This window comes from Salvelinus namaycush, chromosome 2 (assembly GCF_016432855.1).
Source record: "Salvelinus namaycush isolate Seneca chromosome 2, SaNama_1.0, whole genome shotgun sequence".
Classification (NCBI taxonomy): Eukaryota; Metazoa; Chordata; class Actinopteri; order Salmoniformes; family Salmonidae; genus Salvelinus; species Salvelinus namaycush.
Window position 1 is genome coordinate 53,361,397 of NC_052308.1, and position 19,809 is coordinate 53,381,205.

The following is a 19,809-nucleotide window of genomic DNA, read 5'->3' on the forward strand; positions in this document are numbered from 1 at the left end:
TTTTAAGATCTGACACCCTGGAATAACATCTATGGCTTCTTTGGAGCAGTCTGTTTTGCCTCTGTCTTAATAGTTTTGCAGCGTGTGGACATTTTGGGTACTTAATGCAATTTATTTGACCCCGTGAACCACTGGGCTGCAGGACTGCTTCAGTTCAGTGTGGCTGGGTTTGCAGTTTGCACAAATTCTGGCTAACCACATCTGACTGGAGCAAAGGAGTACGGTTCAGTTATGAGACCTCTGAAGAGCGCGGCGTTGGCTTGCAGATGTTATGCGCCAGTAGTCAGTGGAAGCTGCAACTGTGATATTGGCACTCAGGCGATTTCAGCCAGTGCAAGGCCACAGCCAATGTCTAACTTGAATACAAACTACAGTCTCACTGCCAGCCAGCCCGCCCTCTCCAAAACCACAATCCCAATTGATCATTAGATGACCACTCACAATGAAAGTTCTGGATAAATGACGACAAAATCGATCAAATCAATGATCATGAAGGGAAGGAAATGATCATGGACAGTTGGAGTAACTTGGACCCAAAATGAATGAGAAATGGACTTTGTGTATTATATGAATGAAACGGGCAGACATGCACAGTCTAAAATGTTCAAATAAGACAAACTGATACTTTAACGTCCTTTGTTTTCTCCCTAGCTGACATCAACCTGGCGGCGTGGGGTCGCAAGGCTATCGACATTGCTGAGAACGAGATGCCCGGCCTGATGAAGATGAGGGAGATGTACGGGCAGTCCAAGCCCCTGAAGGGTGCCCGCATTGCAGGGTGCCTCCACATGACCCTGCAGACCGCTGTGCTCATTGAGACACTCACTGTCCTCGGCGCTGAGGTGAGACCCTCTCCCACCTTAAAGGAAAAATCCACTCAAAACCACTCACTCCTTTAATTTACAGTTAAATAACACTGAACAAATGTTTCATTTTGGCATTGTAGTAAGGTTGGTAGAACCATGGAAATCTGTTGCAGTGCAAGTTGACTACAAAATCCACAATGCAATGCTCTCAATGGGCTAGCTATCTAGAAAATGTAGCTACACACAATAATACCAAAGACAATATCAGCATGTAGTGCAGTTGAGGCGATTTTACAGCTATCAATTCAGGGGTTTACAATCTCATCACGTTCAACATGCGGATCGATACGCCTTGAAGAGTTGCGTCTAACATTAGCAATGGCAGATATACTTTTTTTTGGGGGGGGGGGGGGCATTGCCCATGCTACATCAATGGGCCGCGCGGTGGATTCTGGGACAAGAAGCGCTCTCCTTCAAGGAGTGAATGGGAGTCTATTGGGCGCCAACTCAAACCCAACATTAGCACGAATTGGGTCAACAAGAAGTACAACATTAAATATTTTCCTGAGATAATTAGTTTGCTATATGTAGTACCATATAGCTTTGGAATTGTGACTTTACTTACTTTTGAGGGAAATAGGCACGTTTCTCAATCTACACTTTGCGATTGAGTGACGATTAGGTTAGCAACTGCGTGACACATCATGACAATTTGAACGCTCTTGGATGAGTCTGCTGGGTGGGGTGTTATACATTCCTTCAATTTATTCATTGGATGCCTATCTCCTGTCTATATCTCTGGCAACGGCACAATGCACCCTGGACTAAAGAGGTAGACAAATAGGAAAAATGTGCTAGACACATTTCGAGGTAGGAGAATATTCACAAGAATATGATCAATGGCTCATTCGAGAGAAGACATCCTCCTCAGTTATGACATCAGCCAGTATTGAAATCTGACATGTGTAATAGACATTTTCGCGATCTAAAATTCGTATTCCTATTAACTTCCAGTGTAGTGAGAGCCACTTTATCACGGCGCTACGTCATACTGGCCATGTTTGCCTGCTTGAATACCAATAACTCAGATACGCATGAAATGACCAAGGGATTTGCTAGAACATACACAAAACGGTAACATTCAAAATCGGTGAACCTTTTTTATAGGAGGACTCCATTAACGTTTGACGAAGTTCCTAGACAATGGTTGTATATAGTGTCACTTTTGTACTTGAAATGCTAACATCCTGATCTGTTGACCTTGGTTGCATGATCTGACAAAGGACATACTATTTCATATGAAAGTGAAGCTTTGAGCAAGCAGTGTGTCGGAACGTCTCATCTTGTATCAGGTCAGAACTCTCTGGTGGGTCATGACTAGTTCCTTCTGGGGTTCTGAGAGTTCTGTGTCAAACAGATTATTAGCGTGGGTCATATTAAATTGGAAAGCGGGTCACCTCAATATGCAACTAAATTGGAGAACCACTGCAAGAAGGACAATGACATTATGGCAAAGAAACAAAGGTAAATCTTACCAAAAGCAAGCTGAGGCATCATGAGAATGGAGAAGTCCATAAGCGTTTTTTGAATTTCTTAACTTTTTACTAGAGGTCGACCGATTATGATTTTTCAACACCGATACCGATTATTGGAGGACCCTAAAAAAAGCAGATGCCGATTTTAAAAAATAATGTAATTGTAATAATGACAATTACAACAATACTGAATGAACACTTATTTTAACTTAATATAATACATCAATAGAATCAATTTAGCCTCAAATAAATAATGAAACATGTTCAATTTGGTTTAAATAATGTAAAAACAAAGTGTTGGAGAAGAAAGTAAAAGTGCAATATGTGCCATGTAAGAAAGCTAATGTTTAAGTTCCTTGCTCAGAACATGAGAACATATGAAAGCTGGTGGTTCCTTTTAACATGAGTCTTCAATATTCCCAAGTAAGAAGTTTTAGGTTGTAGTTATTATAGGAATTATAGGACTATTTCTCTCTATACCATTTGTATTTCATTAACCTTTGACTATTTAATGTTCTTATAGGCACTTTACTATTGCCAGTGTAACAGTATAGCTTCTGGCAAAACGCAGGAAAGTGCTGTTTGAATGAATGCTTATGAGCCTGCTGCTGCCTACCACCGCTCAGTCAGACTGCTCTATCAAATCATAGACTTAGTTATAACATAATAGCACACAGAAATACGAGCCTTAGGTCATTAATATGGTCGAATCCGTAAACTATCATCTCGAAAACAAGACGTTTATTCTTTCATTGAAATACGGAACAGTTCCGTATTTTATCTAACGGGTGGCATCCATAAGTCTAAATATTCCTGTTACATTGCACAACCTTCAATGTTATGTCATAATTACGTAAAATTCTGGCAAATTAGGCGGCCCAAACTGTTGCATATACACTGACTCTGCGTGCAATGAACGCATGAGAAGTGACACAATTTCACCTGGTTAATATTGCCTGCTAAACTGGATTTATTTTAGCTAAATATGCAGGTTTAAAAAGATATACTTCTGTGTATTGATTTTAAGATGGCATTGATGTTTATGGTTAGGTACACATTGGAGCAACGATACGCACCGCATCGATTATATGCAACGCAGGACACGCTAGATAAACTAGTAATATCATCAACCATGTGTAGTTAACTAGTGATTATGATTGATTGATTATTTTTTATAAGATTTAATGCTAGCTAGCAACTTACCTTGGCTTCTACTGCATTTGCGTAACAGGCAGGCTCCTCGTGGAGTGCATTGTAATCAGGTGGTTAGAGCATTGGACTAGTTAACTGTAAGGTTGCAAGATTGAATCCCCCGAGCTGACAAGGTAAAAATATGTTGTTCTGCACCTGAAAAAGGCAGTTAACCCACCGTTCCTAGGCCGTCATTGAAAATAAGAATGTGTTCTTAACTGACTTGCCTAGTTAAATAAAGGCGTAAAAAAGAAACGGCCAAATCGGTGTCCAAAAATACCGATTTCCGATTGTTATGAAAACTTGAAATCGGCCCTAATTAATCGGCCATTCCGATTAATCGGTCGACCTCTACTTTTTACCCCATTATTTCGTGATATCTAATTAGTTAGTCTTGTCCGATCGCTGCAACTCCCGTACGGACTCGGGAGGCAAAGGTCAAGACATGCGTTCTCAAACAAAACCCCGCCGAGCCGCACTGCTTCTTGACACACTGCTTGCTTAACCCGGAAGCCAGCTGCACCAATGTGTCGGCGGAAACATTGTACAGCTGGCGACCGAAGTCGGCGTGCATGCGCCCAGCCCACCACAGTTGCTAGAGTGCGATGGGACAAGGACATCCCAGCCGGCCAAACCCTCCCCTAACCAGGATGACTCTGGGACAATTGTGCACCGCCTCATGGGACTCCCGGTCGCAGTCGGCTGCGAGACAACCCAGGATCGAACCCGGGTCTGTAGTGACGCCTTTAGCACTGCGATGCAGTGCCTTAGACCGCTGTGCCACTCAGTTGGCCGTAACAGTCACTTCATTGATGATTGCCCCCTGTGGTAGCCACCCACCATGACACTTTCAATTAATTTGGTCAGGCAAAAGTCCAACTCATTCACCTAAGCAAATGCTCATTTGACCTCGATAAATGTGAATTTTAGATAACACTCTGGTTCCAGTGGTTAGGGGCTTGATGATGAACATTCAATAATCATGGGTTTCAAGACCGTTTTATTGATACAACTGTCTGGAGTGTCATTGACTCGCATGCATGAACATTTCGAGGCCTAAATATACACTGAAATCTAGCCTGTGGTAAAGGTAAGCACAACGAGAGAACCTCCATGAATTGGAATAATGTTAAGACCCATGACCAACCTCTAGTCCACTTTTCATTCATCCCGGTATTTTCCCTAGACGCATGGAATTTCCCCCCTCCCCCACTCACTGCCTCAAGGTTATCTTGGATTTATCAAAGCTAAGTATGCAAACTTATTGGACTGCTCTGGACTGGTTATTTTAGTCAGAAAGCAATGTCCTGAGAATTACAAAAGGACTAAGTGTGGGACTGATTTTTGAGAATGTCCTTGTCAACCAGTGTCCATTTCTCCTCTCTTTGTCTCATAGGTCCAGTGGTCTAGCTGTAACATCTTCTCCACCCAGGACCACGCCGCTTCAGCCATTGCCAAGACCGGTGTTCCAGGTAATTACACAACAGTTTGTTTGAAAACCACTCCAGACCTAGTATGTGGCTAGCATTGGTTCTGGCCTGCTCTTGTTTTGCTCTTGTGCAATTCAGTGAGAGATGAGGCAGACCATAAGTACACAAGGGTCCTCCATTGGACAAAGCGGCAGGGAGCTCTACTCCTACATAACATGCTGACCACACCGCTCGCGTCACAAAATAAATGTACACATGCATGTTATTCCATCATTGCTCGCAAGCGTCTGCGTGACCCAGTGCTAAAATAGAAATAGGTTCTATTTGTGACTCTCAACGAGCTGCAAGTCCGGCCTCTCCCATCTCCTCATTGGTTTAAGAGCATATACCCACGTGCCATCTCCTCATTGGTGTTTAGGAGCATATACCCACGTGGGTGATTGAAGGATGAACTGACGTCCACACTCCAGTCAGTTGTAGTAATGCACCGTAAAGTTGGTTGCCAACCACCATATAAAGTCCAATGGTGTAAAAAAGAAGCCTGACCAAGGAGGAGAGATGACAAAATGGTAAACCAAATTCCTTTCTCATCTGTGGATTAATTGTCAGAGTAGAGGACATTTTTATTTTATTTAACCAGGTAGGCCAGTTGAGAACAAGTTTCATTTATAAATGCGACCTGTCCAAGATAAAGCAAAGCAGTGCGACACAAACAACAGAGTTACACATGGGATAAACAAACGTACAGTCAATAACACAATAGAAAAATCTATATACAGTGTGTGAAAATGTAGTAAGATTAGGGAAGTAAGGCAATAAATAGGCCATAGTGGTGAAATAATTACAATTTAGCATTAACACTGGAGTGATAGCTGTGCAAGTAGAGATACTTGGGTGCAAAAAAAGTAAATAACAGTATGGGGATGAGGTAGTTGGGTGGGCTATTTACAGATGGGCTGTGTACAGGTGCAATGATCGGTAAGCTGCTCTGACAGCTGATGCTTAAAGTTAGTGAGGGAGATATAAGGCTTCAGTGATTTTTGCAATTCGTTCCAGTCATTGGCAGCAGAGAACTGGAAAGAAAGGCGGCCAAAGGTGGAGTTGGCTTTGAGATGACCAGTGAAATATACCTGCTGGAGCGCGTGCTGCTATGGTGACCAGTGAGCTGAAATAAGGTGGGGCTTTACCTAGCAAAGACTTATAGATGACCTGGAGCCAGTGGGTTTGGCGACGAATATGAAGCAAGGGCCAGCCAACGAGAGCATAAAGGTTGCAGTGGTGGGTTGTATATGGGGCTCTGGTGACAAAACGGATGGCACTGTGATAGGCTATATCCAATTTGCAGAGTAGAGTGTTGGAGGCTATTTTGTAAATGACATCGCCGAAGTCAAGGATCGGTAGGATAGTCAGTTTTACGAGGGTATGTTTGGCAACATGAGTGAAGGATGCTTTGTTGTGAAATAGGAAGTCGATTCTAGATTTCATTTTGGATTGGAGATGCTTAATGTGAGTCTGGAAGGAGAGTTTAAAGTCTAACCAGACACCTAGAATATGTGGACAACTACATACCGAAGTAAGAACCGTCCAGAGTAGTGATGCTAGGCGGGCGGGTGCGGGCAGCGATTGGTTGAAGAGCATACATTTAGTTTTACTTGCATTTAATAGCAGTTGTATGGCATTGAAGCTCGTCTAGAGGTTTGTTAACGGTGTCCAAAGAAGGGCCAGAAGTATACAGAATGGTGTCGTCTGTGTAGAGGTGGATCAGAGAATCACAAGCAGGAAGAGTGACATCACTGATGTATACAGAGAAAAAAGTCAGCCCGAGAATTGAACCCTGTGGCACCCCCATGGACTGCCAGAGGTCCGGACAAAAGGCCCTCCGATTTGACACACTAAACTCTGAGAAGTAGTTGGTGAACCAGGCGAGACAGTCATTTGAGAAACCACGGCTGTTGAGTCTGCCGATAAGAATGCGGTGACTGACAGTCGAAAGCCTTGGCCAGGTCGATGAAGACGGCTGCACAGTACTGTCTTTTATCGATGGCGGTTATGATATCGTTTAGGACCTTGAGCGTGGCTGAGGTGCACCCATGACCAGCTCGGAAACCAGATTGTATAGCGGAGAAGGTACGGTGGGATTCAAAATGGTCGTTGATCTGTTTGTTAACTTGGCTTTCGAAGACTTTAGAAAGGCATGGTAGGATAGATATAGGTCTGTAACAGTTTGGGTCTAGAGTGTCTCCCCGTTTGAAGAGGGGGATGACCGCGACAGCTTTCCAGTCTTTGGGGATCTCAGACGATAGGAAAGAGGTTGAACAGGCTAGTAATAAGGGTTGCAACAATTGCAGCGGATAATTTTAGAGAGGGTCCAGATTATCTAGTCCATCTGATTTGTAGGGGTCCAGATTTTGAAGCTCTTTCAAGAACATGAGCTATCTGGATTTGGGTGAAGGAGAAATGGGGGGAGGCTTGGGCAAGTTGCTGTGGCGGGTGCAGAGCTGTTGACCGGGGTAGGGGTAGCCAGTAGAGCATGGCCAGCCGTAGAGAAATGCTTATTGAAATTCTCGATTAGCATAGATTCATCGGTGGTGACAGTGTTTCCTAGCCTCAGTGCAGTGGGCAGCTGGGAGGAGGCTCTTATTCTCCATGGACTTTAGAGTCCCAGAACTTTTTGGAGCTACAGGATGCAAATTTCTGTATGAAAAAGCTAGCCTTTGCTTTCCTAACTGCCTGTGTATATCGGTTCCTGACTTCCCTGAAAAGTTGCATATCATGGGGGCTATTCGATGCTAATGCAGTACACCACAGGATGTTTTTGTGCTGGTCAAGTGCAGTCATGTCTGTAGTGAACCAATGGCTGTATCTGTTTGCATGCTTATTTAAGATGGTGACGAAAGCACTTTTAAAGAATAACCAGGCATCCGCTACTGACGGAATGAGGTCAATATCCTTCCAGGATACCTGGGCCAGGTCGATTAGAAAGGCCTGCTTGCTGAAGTGTGTTTTTAGGGAGGGTTTGACAGTGATGGGTGGTCGTTTGACCGCGGACCCATTACGGACACAGACATTGAGGCAGTGATCGCTGAGATCCTGGTTGAAGACAGCAGAGGTGTATTTAGAGGGCAGATTGGTCAGGATGATATCTATGAGGGTGCCCGTGTTTACGGATTTAGGGTTGTACCTGGTAGGTTCCTTGATAATTTGTGTGAGAAAATGAGTACATCTAGCCTAGATTGTAGGAAGGCCGGGGTGTTAAGCATATCCCAGTTTAGGTCACCTAACAGTACAAACTCTGAAGATAAATGGGGGGGCAATTAATTCACATATGGTGTCCAGGGCACAGCTGGGGGCTGAGGGGGTCTATAACAAGCGGCAACAGTGAGAGACTTATTTCTGGAATGGTGGATTTTTAATAGTAGAAGCTCGAACTGTTTGGGCACAGACCTGAATAGCATGACAGAACTCTGCCGCCTATCTCTGCAGTAGATTGCAACTCCACCCCCTTTGGCAGTTCTATCTTGGCGGAAAATGTTTTAGTTGGGGATGGAAATTTCAGATTATTTTGGTGGCCTTCCTAAGCCAGGATTCAGACACGGCTAGGACATCAGGGTTGGTGGAGTGTGCTAAAGCAGTGAATAAAATAAACTTAGGGAGGAGGCTTCTGATTTTAACATGCATGAAACCCATTGGATTTCAGGTAAAATAACAACCCAATGTTTATATCCCAGGACAAATTAGCTAGTAACAGCAGGCTAGCTAGCTAAATTGCCATAAATGTTGAACTGTCCCCAAATTAATATAATCAAATTAATATAATTGGTTGTTTGTTTTGATATTTCATCCTGCGTGTCCTGATCGTGTCTGGTGTGGGGGTACAAAATCAACATGCGCGCATCTGGTTTGGTCAGCGTGTAAGCCTGTTATTCACTCTATGGACTTGTATTGTGATTTGTCAATTATAGAACTCCCCCTCGATAAACCAGAACATGTTTACCCAAACGGGGAGTGTTGCGCAGTCCAATTCCTTTTAATTTTTGAGTAGGCCTATATTCCTTGCCAAACATTCATCACTCCAGAGCGCAATGTTACCCCTGCTGTAGTGTTTCAATCAGTGAAATAGTAGAGGATATTTGCTGAGTAACTATTTGGCCCTGAATTTGCCAAACTGATTGTAGTACTTGGAGGTGGTGTCCTGGGGGAGAAGTTACAAAGCCAGAGGAGTAGCAGCATCTTCATCACAGTGGGGTGCTTATTTGGTTTGGTTTATAGCAGAGTTTCAGCCACTCACAGTTCTACGGCTTGAATGTCAAATGTTGATTTGATTCCTGAGTAGAACTGCTCCAGTTTATCTGCACAGTGTGACTGCTAAGAAATTGCCTGAAACGTGGCCATTATGTGTGAAACAAGTGTTGGAAAGCTCTTCACACTTCAGTTGTCAACGACAATAGTTAGATTTTTCAAGGAATTTGATCATAGGCCAAGAATGTATAACTTGCTTCACTAAAGTTAACTTGACCTTGTTTCATCTCAAGACATGACTATCCATCTATGTTGGTATTTAATGGATTGATGGATTCTGCTATATTTGTCAAGAAAATAAATGTAGTGATGACATTACAGTAGTGATAGTAGGACAGGAGCTAGACACACACCAAAAAGTTGCTCAGGACCAGACTAGTGGACCATTAACTTTTTTTATTTCTTTTTATAATTTAAAGAAAAATGTCACACACTAACTCCCAGTCATTCATTGCTGAACCATTAGGGATTGTGAAGTAAAGCAGATGCTGTAATAAGTCAACCCATCCTGTCCTGTCTCCCTGTACACCTAAAGCTACATTAAGCCCTCACCAGGCCAGATGTCCTCTGATCCATGTATTTCCTATGCTTCAGAACAAAGCCAGTTGGGTTGAACCAATCTCTCATTGTGAATCAGCAGATGATCTCTTATCTAAGTTTCGGCAACCAACAGAGATGGCCGCCTCGCTTCGCGTTCTTAGGAAACTATGCAGTATTTAGATTTTGTCTGTATTATTTCTTACACTGTTACCCCAGGAAATCTTAAGTCTCATTACATACAGCCGGGAGGAACTATTGGATATAAGAGCAACGTCAACTTACCAACATTACGACCAGGAATACGACTTTCCCGAAGCGGATCCTCTGTTTGGTTCACCACCCAGGACAATGGATTGGATCCCAGCAGGCGACCCAAAACACCCGCTCCGCAGAAGGGGCAGACGGAGCGGTCTTCTGGTGAGGCTCCGTAGACGGGCACATCGCCCACCGCTCCGAGTATACTACTAGCCAACGTCCAGTCTCTTGACAACAAGGTAGATGAAATCCGAGCAAGGGTTGCCTTCCAGAAAGACATCAGAGAATGTAACATTCTCTGTTTCACGGAAACATGGCTCACTCGGGATACGTTATCAGAGTCGGTACAGCCACCTGGTTTCTTCACGCATCGTGCCGACAGAAAAAAAAACATCTCTCTGGTAAGAAGAAGTGCGGGGGTGTATGCCTTATGATTGAGTCGTTGTGTGATCATAACAACATACAGGAACTCCCCCCCCCCCCCCCCCCCCCAAGCAGACACCTCGACGGCCCTGAAAGAACTTCATTGGACTCTATGTAAACTGGAAACCACATCCTGAGGCTGCATTTATTGTAGCTGGGGATTTTAACAAGGCTAATCTAAAAACAAGGCTCCCTAAATTTTATCAACATATCGAAAGCGTGAGAAAAAAGTGGGATTGGGAAAATTCTGGATCATTGTTACTCTAACTTCCGCGACGCATACAAAGCCATCCCTCGCCCTCCTTTCGGTAAATCTGACCACGACTCCATTTTGTTTCTCCCAGCCTATAGACAGAAACTAAAACAGGAAATGCCCGTGCTCAGGTCTGTTCAATGCTGATCCGACCAATCTGATTCCACGCTTCAAGATTGCTTCGATCACGTGGACTGGGATATGTTCCGGATAGCGTCGAACAACAACATTGATGTATACGCTGATTCGGTGAGCTAGTATATTAGCTAGTGCATCGGTGATGTTGTACCAGCAGCGACTATTAAAACCTTCCCCAACCAGAAACCGTGGATTGATGGCAGCATTCACGCAAAACTGAAAGCGCGAACCCCTGCTTTTAATCAGGGCAAGGTGACCGGAAACATGGCCGAATACAAACAGTGTAGCTATTCCCTCCAAGGCAATCAAACAAGCTAAGCGTCAGTATAGAGACAAAGCAGAGTCGCAATTCAACGGCTCAGACACGGGAGGAATGTGGCAGGGTCTACAGTCCATCACGGACTACAAAAAGAAAACCAGCCCCGTCGCAGACCCTGACGTCTTGCTCCCAGACAAACTAAACGACTCCTTTGCTCGCTTTGAGGACAATACAGTGCCACCGACACGGCCCGCTACCAAAACCTGCGGACTCTCCTTCACCGCAGCCAACGTAAGTTAAAAAGAAATACGTGTTAACCCTCGCAAGGCTGCCGGCCCAGGCGGCATCCCTAGCCGCATCCTTAGAGCATGCGCAGACCAGCTGGCTGGTATGTTTACGGACATATTCAATCAATCCCTATCCCAGTCTGCTGTTTCCACATGCTTCATGAGGGCCACCATTGTTCCTGTTCCCATTCCCAAGAAAGCTAAGGTAACTGAGCAAAACGACTATCGCCCCGTAGCACTCACTTCCGTCATCATGAAGTGCTTTGAGAGACTAGTCAAAGATCATATCACCTCCACCCTACCTGACACCCTAGACCAACTCCAATTTGCTTACCGCCCCAATAGGTCCACAGACGATGCAATCACACTGCACACTGCTCTAACCCATCTGGACAAGAGGAATACCTATGTAAGAATGCTGTTCATTGATTACAGCTCAGCATTTAACACCGTAGTACCCTCCAAACTCGTCATTGAGCTCGAGACCCTGGGTCTCGTCCCCACCCTGTGCAACTGGGTCCTGGACTTTCTGATGGGATGCCCCCAGGTGGTGAGCTTAGGAAACAACATTTCCACCCTGCTGATCCTCAACACTGGGGCCCCACAAGGGTGCGTTCTCAGCCCTCTCCTGTACTCCCTGTTCACCCATGACTGCGTGGCCATGCACGCCTCCAACTCAATCATCAAGTTTGCAAACGACACTACAGTGGTAGGCTTGAATACCAACAACGACGAGACGGCCTACAGGGAGGAGGCAAGGGCCCTCGGAGTGTGGTGTCAGGAAAATAACAAAGGAGATGATCGTGGACTTCAGGAAACAGCAGAGGGAGCAGCCCCCTATCTACATTGACGGGACAGTAGTGGAGAGGGTGGAAAGTTTGAAGTTCCTCGGCGTACACATAACGAACAAACTGAAATGGTTCACCCACACAGACAGCGTGGTGAAGGCGCAACAGCGCCTCTTCAACCTCAGGAGGCTGAAGAAATTTGGCTTATCACCAAAAACACTCACAAACTTTTACAGATGCACAATTGAGAGCATCCTGTTGGGCTGTATCACCGCCTGGTACGGCAACTGCTCCGCCCACAACCGCAAGGCTCTCCAGAGGGTAGTGAGGTCTGCACAACGCATCACTGGAGGCAAACTACCTGCCCTCCAGGACACCTACAGCACCCGATGTCACAAGAAGGCCAAAAAGATCATCAAGGACAACAACCACCCGAGCCACTGCCTGTTCACTACGCTATCATATAGAAGGCGAGGTCAGTACAGGTGCATCAAAGCTGGGACCGAGAGACTGATAGAAGCTGTTTATCTCAAGGCCATCAGACTGTTAAACAGCCGTCACTAACATTGAGTGGCGGCTGCCAACATACTAACTTAAATCTCTAGCCACTTTAATAAATAAAATTGGATGTAATAAATGTATCACTAGTCAATTTAAACAATGCCACTTTATATAATGTTTTCATACCCTACATTACTCATCTCATATGTATATACTGTACTCTCTGCCATCTACTGCATCTTGCCTATGCCGTTCGGCCGTCGCTCATCCATATATTTATATGTACATATTCTTATTCATTCCTTACACAAGTGTGTGTGTGTGTGTATAAGGTAGTTGTTGTGAAATTGTTAGATTACTTGTTAGATATTACTGCATGGTCGGAACTAGAAGCACAAGCATTTCGCTACACTCGCATTAACATCTGCTAACCATGTGTGTATGTGACCAATAAAATTTGATTTGATCATTCTTACCTCAAGGCACCTCTTATCTGAAGGCAGTTTTGGCCATTGAGACACTTGCCATTCTAATATTCCATTAATACCAATTTAACCCCAGTTTGGCAGTTAGTGCCAATATATTTATTGTTTAACAAATTACATTAGTAATTATTTTGCCCTTAGCCATCAACAATACTAAATTATTGTACTGGGTCTACTAAATTATTGTACTGGCCTAGTTTTCCACAAGCATTTTAAGACTTGGTTCATTAGAACCTTCGAAGGAGCATTGTTAAATCTGAGCTGTTTCCCAAAACCATCGTTACTGAAGTTGCTCTTAAACGCTTGTTATTTACCGACTGCCTCAGACAACTCGTAGAATAGTTAAGTGCGTTGTTAAATGCTTTTTTTTGCCCTTCTGTGTCAGTTTATACACAGAAGATCACAGAATCAAGATGTTTTTCTCTCTGACAGCCGATAACTTCAGAACAAAGTTGACTTCATATACAAAGTTGCTACAAACAAGCGAAGGATAAAGAGGATTCAAATTAAGATGATAACAGTATAGGCTACACAGGCCTATATATTGAAATTCATTTAATGTTCATTCAATTGCTTTCTATTTTACTAATTATAGTCTACTGTATAATCTTTATTTAGTGTATTATTAGGTAGGCCTACACATTAGAATAAGCTGCCTCAATATTTGCAGCCATAGGTGATATCTCTGCGCTTATCCCTCGTCAGTATTATGGAATGATTTCTAATATTAAGGTACAATTTTAATGGAGAAGGCTGATCCGAGAGCAGCGCTGCCTTTCATTCGATCCTCGACGACACACTTAGCGAACATTCTCTGAGTGGTGTTTTGGGAAACACATGTTACATCTTTGGAAGGATGCATCCTTAACACTCGCAAGCCTAAGTTCCATCACTATCGGAAACCGGGCCCTGGTGTGCACTCAAACTTCTGTATTATTGTCATGTTGCCTGGGTTGCATTCATTTGGTACAATTGGTATAGTAATGTTTTAAAAATAGAATATGAAAATGAACTTTCCAATTGGTAGTGCCTGCTTTGTTTAAAAAATTTTTTTAATCCTGCTTCATCCTTACTGAATACATCCATTGGGTCTGATGCCATTGCTAAGCCCTCATCAACCCTGATTCTCACGCCCCTCTCTCATTGCAGTCTATGCCTGGAAGGGGATGACCGATGAGGAGTACGTGTGGTGCATTGAGCAGACCATCTACTGGAAGGACGGCCAGCCCCTCAACATGATCCTGGATGACGGCGGCGACCTCACCAACATGGTCCACAAGAAGTACCCCATACTGCTGTCAGGTATGGGACCTAGCTATCTCTGACTTACAACTCTCAGGGCCTCAGGCCTCTCATACGGCTGCTTAATTAAAGAAGCGGGGCACCATATTGCTGCAAACGTTGAAGGGCTAAGGAGGACATTGATATTCACCTGTCCCAATTCGCTCCCTCCCCCATGGCCCTAACTGGATCCGAAGGGTACTGAAGTGAAAAACCGTGTAGTAGTGGAGCTCCCATTTTGCTTTTGCCTTACAGAAATGTAAACATGAGGTTTGATATTTAGCCAATGCCCCTGCATTGGACTTGTCACAGTTATTTGTCATAATCATTTACCTTATCCGGTCAAGCCTTTGTTGGTTTGCCTTTTTGTTAAGCTGTGTGGCAAATTAAGTTTGATTTTAGGGTGTGTTGCATCCTGTAAGAGCTTTTAAAGGAATGACTGTTCCATCCAGAGCAAAGCATTAAAGGGGAAGTTCAGTATTTAACTTGATATTTTGTATTGGCTGGGAGACTGTAATCCATGGTTTCTATTTTCTTTAAACAGCAAAGACACACTTTAGCCAGCAATCGAAATAATAAATGAGTGATGGGGTAACCGTGCAATGTAAAAGTGGTTTACTTTATGCCCCAATGCGAAACACTAGAGGTATTGTAATAGGCACAGCCTTTCCACGCTAGTCCTGTACACTAGTATTCTCAGATCTAATTTAGTGTGGTTCAGCTATGGAAAAACGCCTCCCCCAAATTGCCAGGGTGATACTGCTATGATTGTCAGCAGGGCTGTATTTCTCAGTCTTGTACACTAGGTGGCGGCATTACTCCAGAGTCAATACTGAGAACTGCGGATGAACTTAAGGTGCTTGGTAAGCAACATGCAGCAGGATCTCTTAACTTTAAACACAGTCCCTTGGGAATTATGTTCCTAAGCAGGGAAGTCTTGACTCATGTTTGAAATGTTAACCTGCCATTCATATTAGTTCTCTGAGAAGAGATCAGGCTATGGCCCTGATAATTTTGTGATCTTCATGTTGGCGCCACCTACCACGTGTGGATGCCATTAAAAAAAAAAAGTGCCAATCATGATTGTCAAATTGTCTCCTTTAGGAATCAAGGGTGTGTCTGAGGAGACCACCACAGGGGTGCACAACCTGTACAAGATGATGAAGAACGGTGAGCTCAAGGTCTCAGCCATCAATGTCAATGACTCAGTCACCAAGGTAGACCCCATCATCCTCCCTTAGTAGGGCCATGCATGCCTCGTCAGTTCTTAGTGCCATAAAATAATGGTACTGTACGTCATCACCCTCCTGAGTAAGCAGCGGTATTGACTCCCTCTCTATAGATCATTTCTCTCTCTCCCTCCAGAGCAAGTTCGACAACCTGTATGGCTGCAGAGAGTCTCTGATTGACGGGATCAAGCGGGCCACCGACGTGATGATTGCCGGAAAGGTGGCGGTTGTTGCCGGCTACGGTGACATTGGCAAGGGCTGCGTCCAGGCCCTCCGTGGGTTCGGTGCCCGCGTCATCGTCACAGAGGTGGACCCCATCAATGCCCTGCAGGCTGCCATGGAGGGTCTGGATCCTCTTTAGTTTGATTATGTTATTGTTCAGATTTACATTCTCAAAATATTATTGGAGATTGGTTTTAGGTGTGCATTCAGTTATCTTGGGTGCCTAGCAAATATGATCTGAAGAATTTGTTTTAAGTTGAAGGCCATTTATAATTGCTGTACATACTATGCAAACAATTTCTGTTTGACCCTCCACACACACCCTAGATGTGCTATATACGTTATGTTGTCTTCTGTAATTTAGTTCTCCAGTTTTGTCCTAAACTACCGTTCTCCTGCCAGGTGGACCGCTACCGCATGAAGAGTGGTCGCCACATCATCGTCCTGGCCGAGGGCAGACTGGTCAACCTGGGCTGCGCCATGGGCCACCCCAGCTTCGTCATGAGCAACTCTTTCACTAACCAAGTGTTGGCCCAGATTGAGCTGTGGAAGAACACCAGCAAGTACCCCCTGGGAGTCCACTTCCTGCCCAAAAAGGTGAGCCATTTTTAAGAGAAGCGACGTAAATGCACTTGTCTTTTCATCATTAGATGGACACACGTGTATTCTGTATTTAGTTATTTAGTTGTGAGCATCCTATATACGTTTTTTTCACAACCTGTAAAGGGTTCTAGGTTTTCTTTGCCTGCAACTCTGTACAGTTTAATAGGAAAAAAATGTAGTGTCACTGTATTCTGAAATTGACCCCACTAACTCCTGGTTGAAATAAGTGGTTTCGGATAGATACCGTGAAAAATATCAAGTGGACACAGGTAGCTTTTTTGAGTTCTCAGAATTGGACATGCATTTGTAGTATGTTATCAAATATGCTCCATTAACATTACATCGTGGCCTTTATCCAGTTTGCAGAACCACGTAATGCATATATTATTTCTTTGGTCTCTGCTTGAGTTGAGGATGTTCTTAATGCATTACTATTGGCAATTCTACCATCTGACGGGGTCTTGGCAATTTAACTATCAAACTGGTTGTTATTTTAAGGCGTTATGAATAGTTGGATTTGAGCATTGCTTTCACTTTGTTTTTTTGGCATCGTTTTTCAAATGGATGAATTATATTATATGATGTCTTGTGACTATTCAAAGAAATTGAAACTAGGCTGAATGGGCTTAATGGCTTTGATTAACCCTGTAATAGGTAGCCGAAATGAGGCTCTTTGTACTTGGAGCTGAAATTGAGCACTGCGCAGTCATTTTAAATGGAGTGACACATGGGTTGTGGTGAACATCTTAAGGCCTTTAACTGAAGCCATACACTCAGAGCTGAGCGCAAGAGATATGCTGGTGGGAAGTTGGGAACAAAGCCAGGGATGGTTCGAGGTCAGTCTATTGCCTTAAGAATGTAGTTTTATTTATTTTGTTTAAGAGTACATGGTCTGTCAAACATAAGAACCACCACTGTGATATCCCTCATTCTTTTCCTGCTCGACCTAATGTTCAGCCTTTTTTGACAGCTCCTTTGTGAATGTCTGTTCTTGAGACTGGCATTGAGACCAGTTTTGGCATTTTTGCTGCGATTTTGACCTTACTGATTGGGAGCAACCAAGCATGTTTTTGTTTTAAGAGGAAAATGTGATTTGCGTGACGATTGAACCCATTACTAATACGTTTTGTCCCAGTGTAAGGAAACTTTATTCTGAATTTGACTTGTAATATCCTTTTTCTCTTCTTTCTGCAGCTGGATGAGGAGGTGGCTGCCGCCCATCTCGACAAGCTCGGCGTCAAGCTGACTAAGCTGTCAGATAAGCAGGCCAAATACCTGGGACTTAACTGCGAAGGACCCTTCAAGCCCGACCACTACCGCTATTGAAAAGTTTGACAGGAAGGTGGCCAAGCAGCGGCCCAGAGTCATGGTGCAGTCTGGAGGTGGTGTGGTGGTGCATGGACACGTGGGTCTGGGTAGGGGAAGATTCCCAGGAGTCTTCTGGTGGCTAGGACATTTTTGCTAATGCTCTGCTTCAACTTGCATTCAAATTGTCTTGCCCACTGTATACACTTGCCTTTAGATTCTAACCAGAGCTCCATTGCCTTTCAAGTAACAAGTGCTAAATGGCTTCTAAAAGCCCCATTCTTGTTATAAATTGCATTCCCTCTTTAATAATGGAAAAAGCCTAATGTATTTTAGTTGAAAGCCCCAAACCTGAATAGTACAGGGATAACATATACAATGTAGTGTCTAATATGGCAATAAGTGCTGGTTTCGTATTGTCTTAAGGAAAATCCACCAAAGTACCACCAAAGCAGTTCTTTCCTGGCTTCAGGTATACTTACTCAGTTCTAGAACATCTGTAGTGACTTCCCTATTCTGTTTTTTTTTTTAGCTTTATCTTGCCAGTGTTGTGAGCTGTGACGGAATGGGGTGTGGTCAGGTTTACTATAGTGCCATGTTTTGCGGTTACATCATGTATATCTCAAGCGTTGCATTTCATTCGGGGGGTGGACTATTGTGAAATGTGATGCAATAAAGATCACATTTTACTGGGTTGTAATTCTCTTTTATTAACTTTCGTTGGATTGCTGCATGGCAAATGCAATGCAAGAGTTGAAATAATGCAATGCTGGCAACAATGCAGAGGGCAACTCCACGCAACCTTCCCGGACCCCTCAATTGAAAATGACAGATTCTGCCAGGACACTTCATTACTGCAATTTGTCTGCCCTTTGCTTAAGTCTGTTCCAAACAGGTGAAAATTGACACGTTTGAACCAAACTGGAGTTATGCAAAGCTATTCGTTGGGGGATTGCGTGGATGAATGCTATTAATTCAAATTTATACTGCAATCTCCCATCAACTTAGCGATTTTGCTTTTGATTCAATGCTACTTGGCTCTGGAGGATCCATCAGCTAATTGAATAATGGCGTTTTGTTTCTCCGTTATTGGCACCAACTCAGTGGCCTGGTTAGTGTCCGCCCTGAGATTGGAAGGTTGTGAGTTTAATCCCTCGCCGAGTCATACCAAGACTGTAAAAATGGAACCGGATGCTTCTCTGCTTGGAACTCGCCATTAAGAATATAGATTGGAAGGCCCTGCAATAGACTAACGTCCTGTCGAGGAGGTGTATTTCTGCATCAAGCTGCCTCGTGCTACAGAAATATGAACCGTTCCGGATCTCGCAAGGCTGCTTACCTTTGTTATTCCTTGTACTTGTCTCCACGCCAACTCGACATATTATGAAGAACTCTACAGTATGCGTTACAAGCATTTGGGTTTGAATATTAGTCAAGAAAAGGTATGAAGAAATGATTTTAAGGCTTGAATCGTAAACTACAGTCTGCTTAACGCTCATACTACCGACACAATTTTGGATCATAGCCCAAAGGTGGTTTATTAAATGTTTCATTACTTTGTCAATCAACTTGTTCGTAATATAAATTATCAATATGGACCTTTTTTTTTAAGTTAATTACTTTGAGGTCATTTTGACCCCAGCTAAAATAACCTTTATTTTTGTACATATAAAAATCAGCCCCTGGTATAAATACTGCAACACAGAACTCTGATACTCAATCTACACCCACAGCTGTATTGGTGTGTATTCTCTAAAAGGTAGTCGTTCTAGGAAAAATCGAAACTCAGGTTTCTCTAGAGACATTAAGTTATCCATGTCACCAGAGGGTGAAGGGGGACCTGTATACAGTTCACCTACAGATATGGCACACCTTATGTACTCACCTATGGTAATAACTAGGTAAGACCGTGTACAAAATCAATATTACCTTACATACAGTGTACAAAATATTAAGAACACCTGCTCTTTCCATGAGAC

At 43.6% G+C, this 19,809-nt stretch overlaps 1 protein-coding gene across 1 annotated transcript; it reads left to right on the top strand.

The window, feature by feature from the left end:
- The first annotated feature begins 631 nt into the window (after positions 1–631).
- On the top strand, positions 632–18,470 carry ahcy (adenosylhomocysteinase). The gene is given in 7 exon segments (XM_038971417.1): positions 632–842; positions 4,929–5,004; positions 14,340–14,492; positions 15,576–15,688; positions 15,837–16,060; positions 16,150–16,519; positions 17,720–18,470. Coding segments are annotated over 7 exon segments (1,203 nt in total). The 5' UTR covers positions 632–707; the 3' UTR covers positions 17,852–18,470.
- Positions 18,471–19,809: the final 1,339 nt, after the last annotated feature.